General features: G+C 47.9%; 2 protein-coding genes across 6 annotated transcripts in view; one reads left to right on the top strand and one right to left on the bottom strand.

Annotated features, from left to right (window-relative positions):
* Window positions 1–11,345, top strand: part of LOC126539251 (leukocyte elastase inhibitor-like) — a 46,515-nt gene extending 35,170 nt beyond the window's left edge. For 2 of the 4 annotated variants that reach the window (XM_055075288.2, XM_055075289.2), the window contains exons 2-5: window positions 1,794–2,262; window positions 3,448–3,803; window positions 4,548–4,816; window positions 8,431–11,345. In XM_055075288.2, coding sequence (XP_054931263.1) covers window positions 1,823–2,262; window positions 3,448–3,803; window positions 4,548–4,816; window positions 8,431–8,799 — 1,434 coding nt within the window. In that variant the 5' untranslated portion in view covers window positions 1,794–1,822 and the 3' untranslated portion in view covers window positions 8,800–11,345. Of the gene's footprint in view, window positions 1–1,782; window positions 2,263–3,447; window positions 3,804–4,547; window positions 4,817–8,430 lie in introns of all 4 variants that reach the window. The other 2 variants (XM_050186028.3, XM_055075287.2) reach the window with 1 other exon arrangement.
* LOC126539250 (uncharacterized) overlaps window positions 9,899–14,642 on the bottom strand; it is a 30,658-nt gene continuing 25,914 nt past the window's right edge. For both annotated transcript variants that reach the window (XM_050186027.3, XM_055075290.2), the window contains exon 7: window positions 9,899–13,201. In XM_050186027.3, the coding sequence (XP_050041984.1) occupies window positions 12,947–13,201 (255 nt within the window). In that variant the 3' untranslated portion in view covers window positions 9,899–12,946. The remainder of the gene's footprint in view (window positions 13,202–14,642) is intronic.

The raw sequence follows: 14,642 nt of genomic DNA, 5'->3' as shown, positions 1-14,642 counted from the left end.
CCTAGGCAACCGCAAATGGTCTTTGACCACGATTTTAGCGCACACTTGGGGCTTGAGGGAGGCAGACTTTGCGTGAACAGTTTAACATAGAAGCAAAGAGAAATTAACAAAACAAAAAAAACCGTGCGTCTCAACAGACTCACGTGACCTATGACGTCCAACGCGGGCGTTTCGAAGATAATGCGCGTGTGCGCGAAACACTGCCTGCGAAGCCGCCCGCACAACACATGTTGTCATCTGTTGATGCTGTGTCGCACAATACTAACTAACTAAATAGCACTCATGACCCTACATGTGTCCCTAAAGCTGCTGTGCGGGCTGCCATTGACAAGTTCGAATTCCGTGAGGGCAGTCGTGTTACAGTGCACGGCAGTTTGTTTTTCCACTTCCGAGAATTCCGAGTTTTCGCAAGAGGCAACTTGCCTAGTAGCTCAGGTACACATCTGCTTAGAAAGGACGTTAACATACTAAGGTACAATGCAAACACTATACGCCTTAATTAATATGTTTTGCTAAAGCTTTGCGCATACGAGCAAATGTTTTCATGGCTTGAAGTGCTGCTTCGTAGCGTAACAAAGGGCAGGTTGGCGCAAGCAAGCACATATTGCTCACAAGTGTTTAATTTTTCATTATAACACGTGGAATTCAACTACAAAATTCAAAAGTCTGAAGAAAACTTGAGAGAAGCAAATCCGACACAAAAATAAAGTGACACAAAGTAAAAAGAAAAAAAGCAGGTCACTTGGCTTGTCAACATATGTATGCTAAATACGCTTACGTTTTTTTTTTTTTTCGTTTCTTTAATCTTTTTCATCGGGCTGCGTTAAAGGTGCGGTGTATTTCGAAAGCTACATTATAATCTCGTCGTACAGTCGTCCTCTCACTGTTATGCCGTCGTCACACCGCCTTCGCCGTTCCATCAACGTCATTCCCTGTTCGTTATTCAATAGTGATTATGCCTTCGTCGTGAGGCCGTTGTGATCGTTCCGTTGTCGTCACTAGCTCCAACTTCCTCATCCAATTCTTGTTATGCACTCGTCCGCCATCCCATTGTCCTCATATGTCATCGTTGTCATCACGATGTCATCCCTATATCGTCGTCATTTCAGAATTGTCATCCCGGATGCCGCCATACCGCCTTCGTCGTTCCATCGTTGTCACTGTGTCGTGACCTTTATTGTTGTTTCCTTGCATGTTTAGGCTTGGAGATTGTCACCCTATAAGAGTGAACAAGTTAAGACTTTCACTAAAAGCGCCCCGGCCGTTAACACGCAGACTACTTGTTTCGACTATGCCGCTCAATTGCTTGAAATGCGATCTATAGTCTGTCAATCCGCCGCTCTGATATGAGCGACGTCGCTCTTTGGTGATAATTCGGTCACCCGTCAGGCCCTAATATCGACGAGGCGTCATTCGGTTCGTAAGAAAAACACAACAAACAAACAGACAGAAAAACAAACAAATAAATCAATAAATACGTATACTTGGTGAGCCTAAAGAAGCCATGCTTTCCTGCCTGTCGGGAATCGCCGAAGATCAACTATATGCAAAAGACATGGCGTCACCATTAGTTGAACCTGACAGTAACTTAACTGTCCCTAGTATAGAGGACGACGGTTTTGATTTCCCCCCATGTCCGGCCAACCAGCACTGCATGCAGACTGGTACTATTGCGAAGTCTATAGGGGGGAGTGGGAGTCCTTGTGTTCAATCTGGCAACATTCGCCTCTGCAGCCTGCCTGACGCATGTATATTACGCTTGTATTCACGCCACGCGCGCAGCGCGCCACCAGCCTGCGGATCTGAGACCACCAGTCGCGACATGGCGCCGCGGGCGGCGACCATCTCGAACTGCTCAGGAGTCCGCAAGACCACGGCGCTGGCGCCGGCGCTGCGGGCCGCCTTCTACGTTGCCTTGCTGGCGCTGACTTGCGTCCAGCCGGCCGACGCGCAGCAGGGCCTGCCGTTCGGCACGCGCAAGCTGGCCTTCTCGGCGAACCAGTTCGGGCTGGACCTGTACCGGGCGCTGCGGGACGCCGGGGCCGAGTCGCGCCAGCCGCAGGCCGAGGGCAACGTGGCCCTGTGCCCGTTCTGCGTGAGCTCCTCGCTGGGCATGCTGCTGCTGGGAGCCCGGGGCTCGTCGGCCATGGCGCTGCGCCACGTGCTCTACCTGTGGGGGATGCAGCACGTGCACCTCGCGGTGCGCGACCTGTCCGCGCACCTGGCGCACAACCTGAGGGACGCCAACCTGCTCATATTCAGGTACGCGCTGCATCGATCTTTGTACGGATCGATTGCCCGACTGATTGATTGGGTTTAACGTGCCAAAGCAACACTACATATATACGCCGTGGTGAAAGGCTTAGGATTAATTAAAAAAAAAAGATCAAAGTACACGAGCGGTTTTTGCATTTCGCCTCCATCGAAATGCGGTCGCCACGGCCGGGAGTCGAAGCCAAGATTTCGCGCTCAGCAGCAGAATGCCATAGCCACTGAGCAGTAGTGGCGGGTAGACAATATTGTTCCGGGCACACACTCGCGCTATATTAAAGAAAGAGCGAACAATAAACGCAGAATGCCCCTTCTCAATTTGTATTGTTCCTTCGTGCTCTCTGTCCCCCTGTAGTATTTACGTGACGTCACCAACGCCGTACTGCTGTGAAAAGCGAATCGAGATAACATCGCAGATATAAGCCGTGCAAACTGTACAATGCTAAGGAACGCGGCCGCGAGGACGTCTGTGCATACCTCTAGAAGGCAATGAGCTTGTAAGACCGCATGAGCCCCGGTACTCAATTCCATAAACAAACGAAAGTGAACTCGGATGTTGGTCTTCACTAACAGGAAACATTGAAAGTAAATTCTTCATAAGCTCTGCCCGAAAATAGCTGAAGCAGCTCGCCCAGCGTAAGGACATCGGACAATGGGATGTCTGCAACTCTTGGGACCTCCTGGAACCCTGGTACCTGAATGTGAAAATGTGGAACTTACACGAGATTCGCCACACTTCAGCAACAATGGTGCGGAAGACAAGCATGCGAAGCCCGCGGAATCGCTGTATTGCGTGAGAAACCGTTTCAGTCTGTACAGCCGGCTTATATAGATGGCATATGCCCTAACGTCATCCTAGCCTCCATGAATTGTGACCATAGAGGAGGCATTCTGTAAGGGTCCACTTAGTGGAGACTCTTGCAGAATAACGCCCCAGCACGGCGAGAAGCTGCGTCTGTCGGCAACCTCGCGCGGTGGTTCTGCCGTGGTTCTGGCCCACACGCCAGAAGCGTGCCTGCGGAGTCTATAACATTGAAGCGGTTCACCCATGGAAGTGGACGATACACTGATGTCATCCTATGCATAGCTATGTTAGCGTGTGCTAGAAGGTTTTGCTATGTTGGAGCACGGTGACAAGCTGCGTCTGCGACGTCACACAAAAGCTCTGTCGCGCAGGAGTCTGTACGTGCAGCGTGACTTCGGCGTCAAGTACCCGTTCCAGCGGTCGCTGTACCACTTCTACAACGCGTCCGTCCACTCGCTGGACTTCGCGGCCAACGCCGAGGAGGCGCGCCAGCACATCAACGCCGTGGTCGAGAAGGCCAGCCACGCGCAGCTGGCCAACCTGCTGCCGGACACGCCGCCGCCGTGGACGCAGCTTCTGCTCCTGTCCGGCCTGCACCTGGACTCGCACATCGAGCTCGACTTGGTGCCCGCGGAAGGGGTCCGCTGGAAGGCCCAGCCGCTGCTCGACCCGGTGCCCCCGACGCTCCTACAGCTCGGAAGACGGGCCGACACCGCCTCTTTGGAAGGTGAGCATGTATATATATATATATATATATATATATATATATATATATATATATATATATATATATATATATATATATATATATATATATATATATATATATGCCTGCACGCCGTCGTACTGTGGCTGCCGTGACGGTATTTATATAAACACGATTTCCCCTCGATTTTCGAAGTGGGAGAGGCGGCTCTCTGTGGAAGGCCGCTTTGGCCTTCCACAGGTTGTATCCTCCCCTGCACACTTCTTCTAAAAGAAAGAAAGCCGAACAGAAAGAAAGCGCCGCACCAAATGCTAACGCAAAGTAAATGATGACGTCTTGAGCGTTTTATTTTAATTTGCCGCGCAGGGAGTGACGCGGCACGTCGCTTGTGTCATCCCTCAATCCTCCAATGTTCTTTTGCCGGGATTTCATATCGCATTCCTTGAATGATTAGGCCATTTAGATTTAGCGTCTTCCTGGCAGCTATTTACAAGCGGACACGGGGCATGCATCTTAAATACAGGTGGGACAAGCAAGCAAGCAAAAAACAAACGCGGCGACATGTCTGGCGCATATCGCATATCGCATGCCCATTTTGTAGAATGTTCGTCAATTCTGCACGCATGTATACCCTTTTACCGTAGAACCAGCCCTCGGGTGCCTCGAGGTACACCGACTGAAGATTTTACTATCAGTCAAATGGCGTGCGAGCCTCACAGGAAACCTTCGTCAGAGCTCACTTAATTCCCCCCTCCAAACTCGCAGACACGACCGCGGCGGCCGCGGAAGTGATCGAGTCGCTGGGCGGAAACCCGGCGATGCTGGAGGCCCGCTGGACCCGGGTCCGGTACGCCCGCCACGACTACCTCAACTGCACCGCGGTCGAGGTGCCGCTAGCCGGCGGCGGGCTGGTCTCCCTGCTGACCCTCACGCCCAACCAGCACGACGACATGGGCCTGCTGGAGACGCGCCTCAGCGCCCAGAGGATCAGCGACATCCTCGGCGACATGCACGTGCGAAGGGCAAACGTCAAGGTGCGTCTCCGAATCGAGTCTAGATACAGTGTACAAACGCACTTGCATGTTTGTATCTGCACGGTGCGCGCTGTAGAATTCGAGGGCACCTTTGATGGTCTATAAGCTTGAAACACGACAGTCAAAGCGCTAAGTAAGCTTCCGCGTGAATAGCAGTTGTGAGACGCGCAGTGCAATATATGTGCGATGAGCTACGGGACGCTAATATATATTTATATTATATATATATAGCAGACAGGGAACTTGAAAACAAAATGTGGCGGTTTAATGTTCGACAACGTAGGCAATATTTGCCTTGCATTCAAGCGAGGGAAACGATGCAACATATTTCAATAAAGTGTAATGTCATTCTGCTCCAAATAGACAAGGCAAACTCAGATACATAGGAAGCACTGAAAGATTTAAAGCAGTCACGGGGTGATTAAAAGGTAATATGTAGAGACCAAAGGAGGCTCTGTCCTCCTTTGGTCCTACAAAATCTTTTGTAGGACCAAAGGAGGACAGAGCCTCTTTTGGTTTCAAAGGAACCGGCGCGCTGCGCTCGGTTCCTTGCAACACCACCATCCAGATGGCGCTCGCCTCCGCGCATCCGCGGTCCACGCAAGAGGCCGCGTTTCTACAAGAAAGCACGCCCGCTCGCCTTAGTGCATAGCGTTCGCCGCCAGCGTTACCCGGCAAACATTACGGTTACATAAACTGCAGTTGCCAGGAAGCGCGAGAAGCAGTCGGGAATCTTATCGCGTTCCGCTCTTAAGAGGAAGCTTTAGCTCGGGCCAAACTCCGACGCGGCCTATTCAAATACATGTAAAAACGCAAAAACGTTTTTCTGAGATAACCCCTGGACCGATTTTAATGACATTTGTTGCATTTGAGAGAGAAAGTTAAATTCTAGTGACTGTTGGAAGTGGAATTTCGATTTAGGGTTTGAATTTTGTTAAAAGGATTTTCAAAAATTCAAACGTTTGAAAAAAATAGAAGCACGAAGTTTACAAACTAATAGCTCTGCATCAAGAATAGATATCGCGATTCTGTAAACGGCATCCGTTGGACCATTCAAAGCGGACAAATTTGATATGTCAGTTTACATCTTACGTGAATTTGTTATGTTGTTTACAAGGGTTCTGCAAAAGTTATAATTACACATTACTCCATTTTTCGAAGTTCATGTGTAACATATCAATTTTGTCCGCTTTAGATGTGCTATCAGGTACAATTCACAGAATTGCGATATCATTTTTTCTTGCTGAGTTACAGAGTTGTAAACTTGATAGTCTCGTTTTCTGAACATTGGCGATCTTTGCCAAATTTTTATAAAAAATTGACGACGTAAATCGAAAATTCAAAACCAACAGACACTAGATTTTAAGTTTTTCTTTTAAATGCAGCAAGCCCCGTCAAATTTGGTGCAGTGGTTGCCGAGAAAAACGAATTCTCCTTTTACATGTATTTAGATAGGAGCACCCGAGCTAAAGCTTCCTCTTAAAGGCGAAGCTTAAACGTCCTCCAATTTTTTTTTTTTTTTTTTGAAAGAGCCAATGACTGATCTTTAGCAGGTTTTTAGAACTTTTACTGCGTCACAACGGGCCAAATTGTGGCCTCTCAGATTGTAACGGCGCACCATTGTGCGGCAATCTCCGAGGCCACGCCCTAACACGAGAAAATAGATTAACGTACCGGCGTTGCGGTTTTTGGCGCGAAAATAACGAATATAGATCGACTTTTGAAAGAACACTCTGCTAGTCAGTTGGAGACTTCGCTGAAACTAAAGGAAACGGGAGGACTGCCTCAGTCCGGTGCCAATGTTGCGACAAGAGGACTTGTCAAGGCAACAACGGTCATCATCGGCATGGTTTATACGAGTTCCTATCCCGAAGGCAGGGGAGGGAGAGCTGTCCGTCATTTAATTTCACAGCCAAAGCTTTCCCGGGATTGTTTCTTTTTTGAGTCATCCTACTTGTGTTTTCCATTGTGCCTGAGAGAGATGAAAAAGATCGATTTCAGTACTGCGGTATCTCAGTTTTCAGTAGAGTGGAGCGCGGTTCTTTAGGTTATGTTAAAGAGCAGAGTTTTACCTTGCCCGCAAACGTATTAACCTTCAAGGAAATAAATTAAAGGGATACGGACACAAAAATTGCCCGGTGGTTTTCTGCGTCAGAACAAAAGTTGAACTGTTAAAAATGACGAATACAACAAGCTGCTTAGAAAAAAAGAACGAGAAACACCTTTATTTTGCGATTTTCTGTTGCGCCTTGCCTCCAAGCGGCCGCCGGGAGAAGCTGAAACTTGACGTCATGACACCCCCGCGTGCCCGCGGCCAGCCACAGCCGGCGCAGTCTTTCCAGAGTGTCGGGCCCTTGCAGCGTTTGTTTATCGCCGTCGGCTATGTTCGCACGTGGTCTGTCTGAAACATTATCCCCGTCCGCGCTCCATGCAGGTGGTGCATCTTACACGCGTGTTCGCACGGTCGTCGATCGGTATTGAAGAAATCTTCGTAGCGGAAGAAAATTCCCAGACATTACTGCGCCCACGGCTGTTATAACAGCATTATCGGTCGTGACACACCGCCGCACACGTCTCCCAGCGACAAGGTGCATGAACTTTGCATACCTGCCTGTCAGCCACCACACCCAGCATGGAGACTTCTAAAAAATGGCTTCACTTGCGCGGACCACTTCGTCAACGATGCTTATGCGACCGGCTGTGCTCAAAAGCCTTGACATGCCGCTCAAAAGGCTCCTGTTGAGGCAATACAATTCAAAGAGCGGGTGCTTCGTGACGCATTCGTAACTGTTAGCTGTGTTCGCCAACTTTTGTTGTTCTTGCAACAGACCCTCTCTCTTTCTGTATGCATGTAGCCGCAGCGGTGACCGCAGGAGTGCCTGTTGAAAGAAGGGAAATTACCCTTTCATTGGCTGTGCAAGAACAGATATTCTCGGCTTGTGACAGAAATTGTTTACCCTGCGGATGCATGTGTTTATCACAAAACAAAATAGTCATGTTGTGTGCACTCTCGCTGCGTCTAATATTGAACGACAGCATACGAGCGCTCTTTTAATTGATCAAATATACAAAACAAAGCCAGTGAATGAACGCCAGACAACAGCATACATGTGTAGTAATCTAAAATCCGCAGCACATTTATCTACATTGCCGTTTCACACGTTGCTTTCTAGAAATTCTAGCCTTTAAAACACACGCGAACATATAGTGTACGGTTTTATCGTCTACGTTCACAAAATGCTCGGAAATATGTTTCCGTGAGCACGCGGTAACGTAAGAGGCTCTGTATGCCAGAGACCTAGTCTGTAAGTCCACCTAGTGGATTGTCCATTTCGGCTGCTGCTGATTAAATGCAGCTGTACGAGAGGAGACGAGCGGCCCTAGCCAATCAGCAGCTGCCGAAATCGACAGTCCACTAGGTGGACTCTTACAGAATACCCCCCTTGACCTAGTTACTATCGCAATTCGTAGCATCAAAACAGACTTTACGCAAAGAGTCCTTACTTTCTTCGGGATACTTTTTGTGTAAATAGGAGGAAATAACAAGCGCCGTATATAATGAGTGCTGAAAGCGGCAGTGTTGACCCTTTTGTCTCATCACCGCGTGCTCGCAGTTGCCCCGCATCAAGATCGAGCACAGCCACGAGAATCTGACCCAGTCACTGGCACGCATGGGCCTCGCCTCGCTTTTCGGCCCCGGCAGGGCGCAGCTGTTCGACATGAGCGACGTGCCCTGGCTGCACGTGACCAACGTGGTGCACAAAACGTCTCTGGACATCAAGGGGCCGCGTGCAACCGTCGCCGGTGGTGGCGGCCAGGTGGCGCCACCGCCGCCAAAGCCGAGCAACCGACGCCGCGAGCCGGCGTTTGTCGGCCCCTCCGAAGAGACCATCGACATCGTGCTCGACAGGCCGTTCCTTTACTTCGTCGTGGACAACGTCAGCGGACTGGTCATAGCCATGGGCAAAGTGCTGAACCCGTAAACAGTTTCGGCGTACGTGCTTTCACAAGCATACCGCCTGCGCAAGTGTCTAAAAAAAGACATGCAGCCAAGAAGCCTAGAGCCAGTATGGCCTGCTGGCACTATTGAATTACGATGTTTAACGCAACAAATTTAGCGACAATGTATTCAGTAATGTGCGGAGTGCAACCGCCACGGTCAGAAATCACTCGCTACCTATAACTCCTCCTCAGAAGGGGAACACCATGGACCCACCGCAGCGGATGCAGTGCATGCATACCACGTTGCCCACAGGGCTGTCAAATGACAGCCCAAGGACAAATTTACGATTTATCTATAAACACTAGCAATGCTGCGACGGACATGTCTAGCCACAATGTTCATAAATACACCTAGGCATCGACCTGCAGAGACGCAGGACGATGTCGAACTAAGCGCTTCGTCATACGGCAACGTGCATGAAAGCTGTACAACGGATAAGTACGGCCAAATGTACAGCGTTGGAGCGCAAGCCGTCACGTGACATGCCTTGAATGACCACTTTCGGGCCAGTAAGTCGGTGGGCAGAGCGCTCGTCGCTCCAGTGTGGCAAGTCGGACGCCACGTCACGCAAAACTATTCTCGAAAGTAAAAAAAAAAGCCCGCCACGTGGGTCAGCCTTTGCACTTCATAAAACGGGTGCTGCTGCTGGGTGTGCAAGACAAGCGCTGTTAGATTTAGGTTAGGGGACAGAAGAGGCCTGTGGTCCGCTAGACTGCGAGCTTCTTGAGTCTTGCAATCTACTTGACAACTGCACGCAACACACTTCTTTAGGAAGAGCCTGGCTTGCCAATTAAAATCACCGCAATGGTATGCACTCGGCACACAGTATTGTGTGCAGTGCATCACACAGACAGGTGGGTTTGACATCAACCGTACTTCATAAATGCTGCAGACAAACCATCTTGCACCGACATGCTTTCTGGAACTACGTATCATGTATCCACTGGTCGAAGCAGCACCATCATTCAAGACATCATGCCATCATTGTCCATGTCAATAAAATGTGAAACTTATTCCAGAAGCTGCCCCATGCTGAAAGTTCATTTAGCAAAACCAATGACCACACAATGTGCTCTCCATTCATGGCAAAAATTATTTATTGATGACTGTGCACTGGCGCCACAGGTCGTGGCTACGGCACAACTGTGTACCATCGACTGCCAAAGTTTGTGGAACATGCCATGCGTTAACAATCCACCAGAGCCAATGCTCAAATCACGGTATCCATACCTCACTAGTGAGCACCACAGAAGCTACAGCCAACCCTCCGTGTATTGCTTAATTCAAGCATGCCATGTCCAAGCCTTGAAACTCGTCTTATGAACATGAAAAGGGCTGCAAGCTCGTCACGCTACATAGGTGCAGCTTTTATCTGCAGTCCTACCAATTGTATTCGCTGTACGTGGTGGCAAATAAACTCATTTCATGTTCCGTAAACTCCTCTGGCAGCACTGACTTTCCTTTCACCACACCATCCAACCTATACATGACAAGTCCATCGGCCTTCTCACAGCCAAGCCAGAGTCGACATTTGGTTACACTCGTGTTCAATGTTTTAACAAAATATTGGCAGGCTCTAACTATACAGAGTTAAAAAAAAAGGCTGCCTGGATAGGTTGAAATACTCTGCTAGCACACCATTTCCAACTGCTCTTTAGATACCACAATTTCCATAACTGCAGCAATAGACGACAGACTTTCTTGCCTGCCTTCAACAGCAAACAGACCCCTTGATGTGACGTTCAGTTTCCAGCAACCCACACCATAAACCTTCATACAAAATTTATTAGAAGTAACTCTAGCGCTAGCATCCACGCAAGTTTTAAGCGTAATGGTTCAATCGGGCATGAGTACGAAGGCAGCATACATGGATTTGCATGTAGCATTACGAATGCAATGGTTTGCAACGGTTATGTATACAGAGTAATTTAAGGTCTTGTGTTTAGAAACCTTATTGCTTGGAAGCTGAGAATAATGCTACAACACTTGAAGCCACAAACCCGAAGATTGGACAAATCCATGTACTACTAGCAATCGTTCGCACGGTAGCAGAAGAGTTCCTTCTAGTCATTTTCATAGGAAGCAGCCATACAATGCACAAAACATGGCCTCCACCAAAATGAGCTCACATTAAGCAATCGTCAGGCGTTTCTCATATGCTTTGATTGCAAGAAAAGCAAATTAACTACTTGCGCCATCTGTTTCAGAGACTTGTTCACTATCCTAATTCGAGCAGCAAGATAATGCAGAAAGGCCAATTGCACAACGTTTCCGGTTCACCCTATTGAGCCTGATGGCATGACAAAGGCCAGTGCCTGCCTCATAATATGGCACTCCAGTTCATCACAATAGTCAACCGGCATGCAAAACATGAATGAATTAATGCTTATCTAGCACAATTTTTTACAGCACACAACTTGAATATCTCGCGCTTGCACATGATCACGAAACAGGGCAGCCTTTCCAAGCCTTGTTTTTCAGAATTCTCACTCTGAAAACAGTAAAGGCAACAAACACAGCTGTGCTTAGACACTTCGAGAGGGATGAAGCAAAAAAAAAAAAAGAAGAGAAAATAACCATTGCTGTGTTGTGTAATGAGTGATCGCACACGAAGCACAAGGGACATTTGGTATGTACAGCCCAGAATAGAATTTCCCTTTTAGCGACTTTAATGGCAGTACATCACAGAAGTCGACCCGCCGCAGTGTCTGAATAAAGAACAGCTGGGTCACTGCCCAGGCAAAGAGCGTTAGATCACTTTCTGCACCAGGACACGCTGTCCACGTGCGATAAACACACAAAGTCATGCCTGCATCAACACTGCAACACAGATGGCAAAACAACCAAGCAGACGAAATGCCAAATTACAACACAAACTGCCTTTCTTTAAAAAACGCAGCAATAAAGGTGAAAAAAGTGAGTGACCGGGAGTGAAGACAAGAGAGCCAAAATAAAAAAAGAAAAAATTTTTGCAGATGAATCGCTAAACCCAAGAGAAAGAAAAGAGTAGTTCCACAGTGGAGACACCCATGAACATGCCCAATTCGCCCTATAACCAGACAGCTTAACGACACTGTCCCCCCTTGGCTTATGAGGGAACCTAACAGCGTAAACAGAAAACAATGTTACAGATGTTCTGAATCTCAGAAATGCACAAGAGCGGCTTTGAACTTCACAAAGAAACTTCGAATTCTTGAGCCAGTGTGCAAGGGCTTGAAGAAGCAATTTGAACAAAACGAGGACAACACTTTCAAACACAACACAAATTGATGTTTTGATGTTTTACAGCAAGCGTGCGAGTGAAAAACAAAAATGCAAACTCATTCTGACCCTTGCAAAGGCAGTACCACAGCAATAAGTGTGATCACTTCCAATGCACCTTGAGTTTTTTTTCCCCAGCCAACTCTCCCAGTCCCGATGACTACAGCCTGCATTACCATTTCCTTCGAGTGGTTTTTGCTTACGCCACCAGGTGAGAATGCACTGTGCTGTTGCACGTAGAACCTGCACCAAATTTTTTTTACTGAATTTCAGTATAAAGTGGGAACAAAGTGCAAAGCCGTCACAGGCAAAATCTGCCTACAAATGCCCGCTGTGTCACTTTGAAGCCATAGACAGCAGTACTAGTGAGATCAGTGTTGGCAAAAGGTACGAGCTACTTTTGTTTCTTGAGCATTCCTTTCTCACAGCAATTTAGCAGAGTTGCTCTATGAATAAGCACAGTTGTCTCTGCGAGTTAAGGCTAATATTTTCTTTCCAGAGGTTTTAATTGGAGTTGCAAGCTATACAGGTAAAGATGCAGTACTTGCCAAAACAAATAAGACTGCTTTTACTGATTTGGATAATGCAAAATAATTGCTACAACCTCCCACCGACTGAGTCGACCGCACTAAGCACATACCCTTCAACCTGTGGAGGAAGCAAAAGACAACACCAAAAAAAGACCAGCACAGTATGCCGCAAGTGAGAAAGTGAACCTACACTCTCGTGTGACCAGGCAGAGAGATGGCAGGGTATGAGAGAAGCAAGCTCGTAAGGTATTTAAATTACAAAAGAGCAACACTAACATCCTCCTACCCTCTCCCAGCGCACCCTCATTTATTTCACTTTTACAACCCTGCAACCATTCAGTGCAGAATGTCGACTTCCTCTTCTTCGTCGTCTGTTCCTGCTATGCTAGGGTGGGAGGAGTTGCCCCTAGACGAGGATGACGCAGTCGCGCTTGTCAGGGTGAGCACTTCCTCGCGCACGAACAGACCGCTGCGCTGTTCCTTGAGCATCTGCTTGTGTGCTTTTTCCTGCTCTGTCTGCTCCGTCTGCACTGCACGCCGCCGCCGCCGCCTCTGCTGCGGCCGCTGCCGCGGGCGCTTGCACCTCTCCTTCTGTAACCGTTGCCAAGCCAGAGGGCTTATGAATACTTGGAGAATGAACAAAGCAGCCAAAGTGCACATCGACACTAGGAATAATTAGGGTAACTGAGGGGCACGATTTAACAATATTAACTACCAAATAAAACCAGCGAGAGTACAGGAGAAATTAACTGTTTTTAAAGCAAAAGCTGTTTCCCTACGAAGAAATCTACAATGTCAGAGCCAGGGCCGTGTCCAGGATTAATTTTCAGAAGAGGTTTCATGGGGACAGTGGTGGCCATTCTGAAACATTAACTTATTTTTGCGCAAGAGTCAAGATTACTAACAGGCCAGTTGCATAAAGATACAATATACTATGACATACACATAACATGACATATGTGCAAGTTGTACTAAATGGCACATCACTGCAGCCATCATTCCGGGGTGGAGACAGAACCCCCTGCCCGTGGTCAAGACAGCCAGCCTGCTTGATGACACAAGGTTCTGTTACGACGCAGAGCAAGATTTCAAAAAAGAGCAGCTTTTTGGGTACAGTTGAGTCTTGATAAATCGAAATTGAAGGGGCTTGAATATGTTAGGCGGCACAAGTGCACTGAGCTAACACGAGCGAGAAATTCCGGAAGTGTGGCTTCATGGCAGCGCAGTGCATGGCGTTGTGAAGCCACACTTTTTTGAGGAGGAAACACCTGATTTAACACCAGGAAGAAATGCACAAAATGCCGTTTGGACCGATAGCTTAAAAGCTAGTAGTCTGTCCCATATCGATAATGCACATAGGTTATGCATAAGGGAGAAGACAAGCAACGCTCACATGCAACATGTCTTCAGTGTACCACTGAAAAACACTAAACCAAACAGCCACGAGTTTGTGCTCGAAGCAATAGAATATACAATTCTATGAAGACAAACATTTCATAACATCGAAATTAAGGTTAAAAAGGAAAAAGAAAGAAAGAACAGGCATGCAGCAGTAAGAAATTTCACCATTCTGTTTGGTTAGATCTGCAATACAATTTACAAATGAGCTTAAAAATCTCTAGCTACCTTTGAAGCCTCACTTCTAGGTGAAGCGGCAAAGCCACACTTCTAGGTGAAGCGGCAAAGCCACACTTCTAGGTGAAGCGGCAAAGCCACACTTCTAGGTGAAGCGGCAAAGCCACACTTCTAGGTGAAGCGGCAAAGCCACACTTCTAGGTGAAGCGGCAAAGCCACACTTCTAGGTGAAGCGGCAAAGCCACACTTCTAGGTGAAGCGGCAAAGCCACACTTCTAGGTGAAGCCGCAAAGCCACACTTCCAGGTGAAGCCGCAAAGCCACACTTCCAGGTGAAGCCGCAAAGCCACACTTCCAGGTGAAGCAGCAAAGCCACTATTCCAGGTGAAGCCGCAAAGTGACACTTCTGGTGAAGCCGCAAAGCCACACATCTAGGTGAAATTCGTAGACAATTTTTC

The sequence above is a fragment of the Dermacentor andersoni genome, chromosome 11 (assembly GCF_023375885.2).
Source record: "Dermacentor andersoni chromosome 11, qqDerAnde1_hic_scaffold, whole genome shotgun sequence".
NCBI lineage: Eukaryota > Metazoa > Arthropoda > Arachnida > Ixodida > Ixodidae > Dermacentor > Dermacentor andersoni.
Note: the sequence above shows the minus strand (reverse complement) of the source record. Positions and strands in the feature narration are given on the sequence as shown.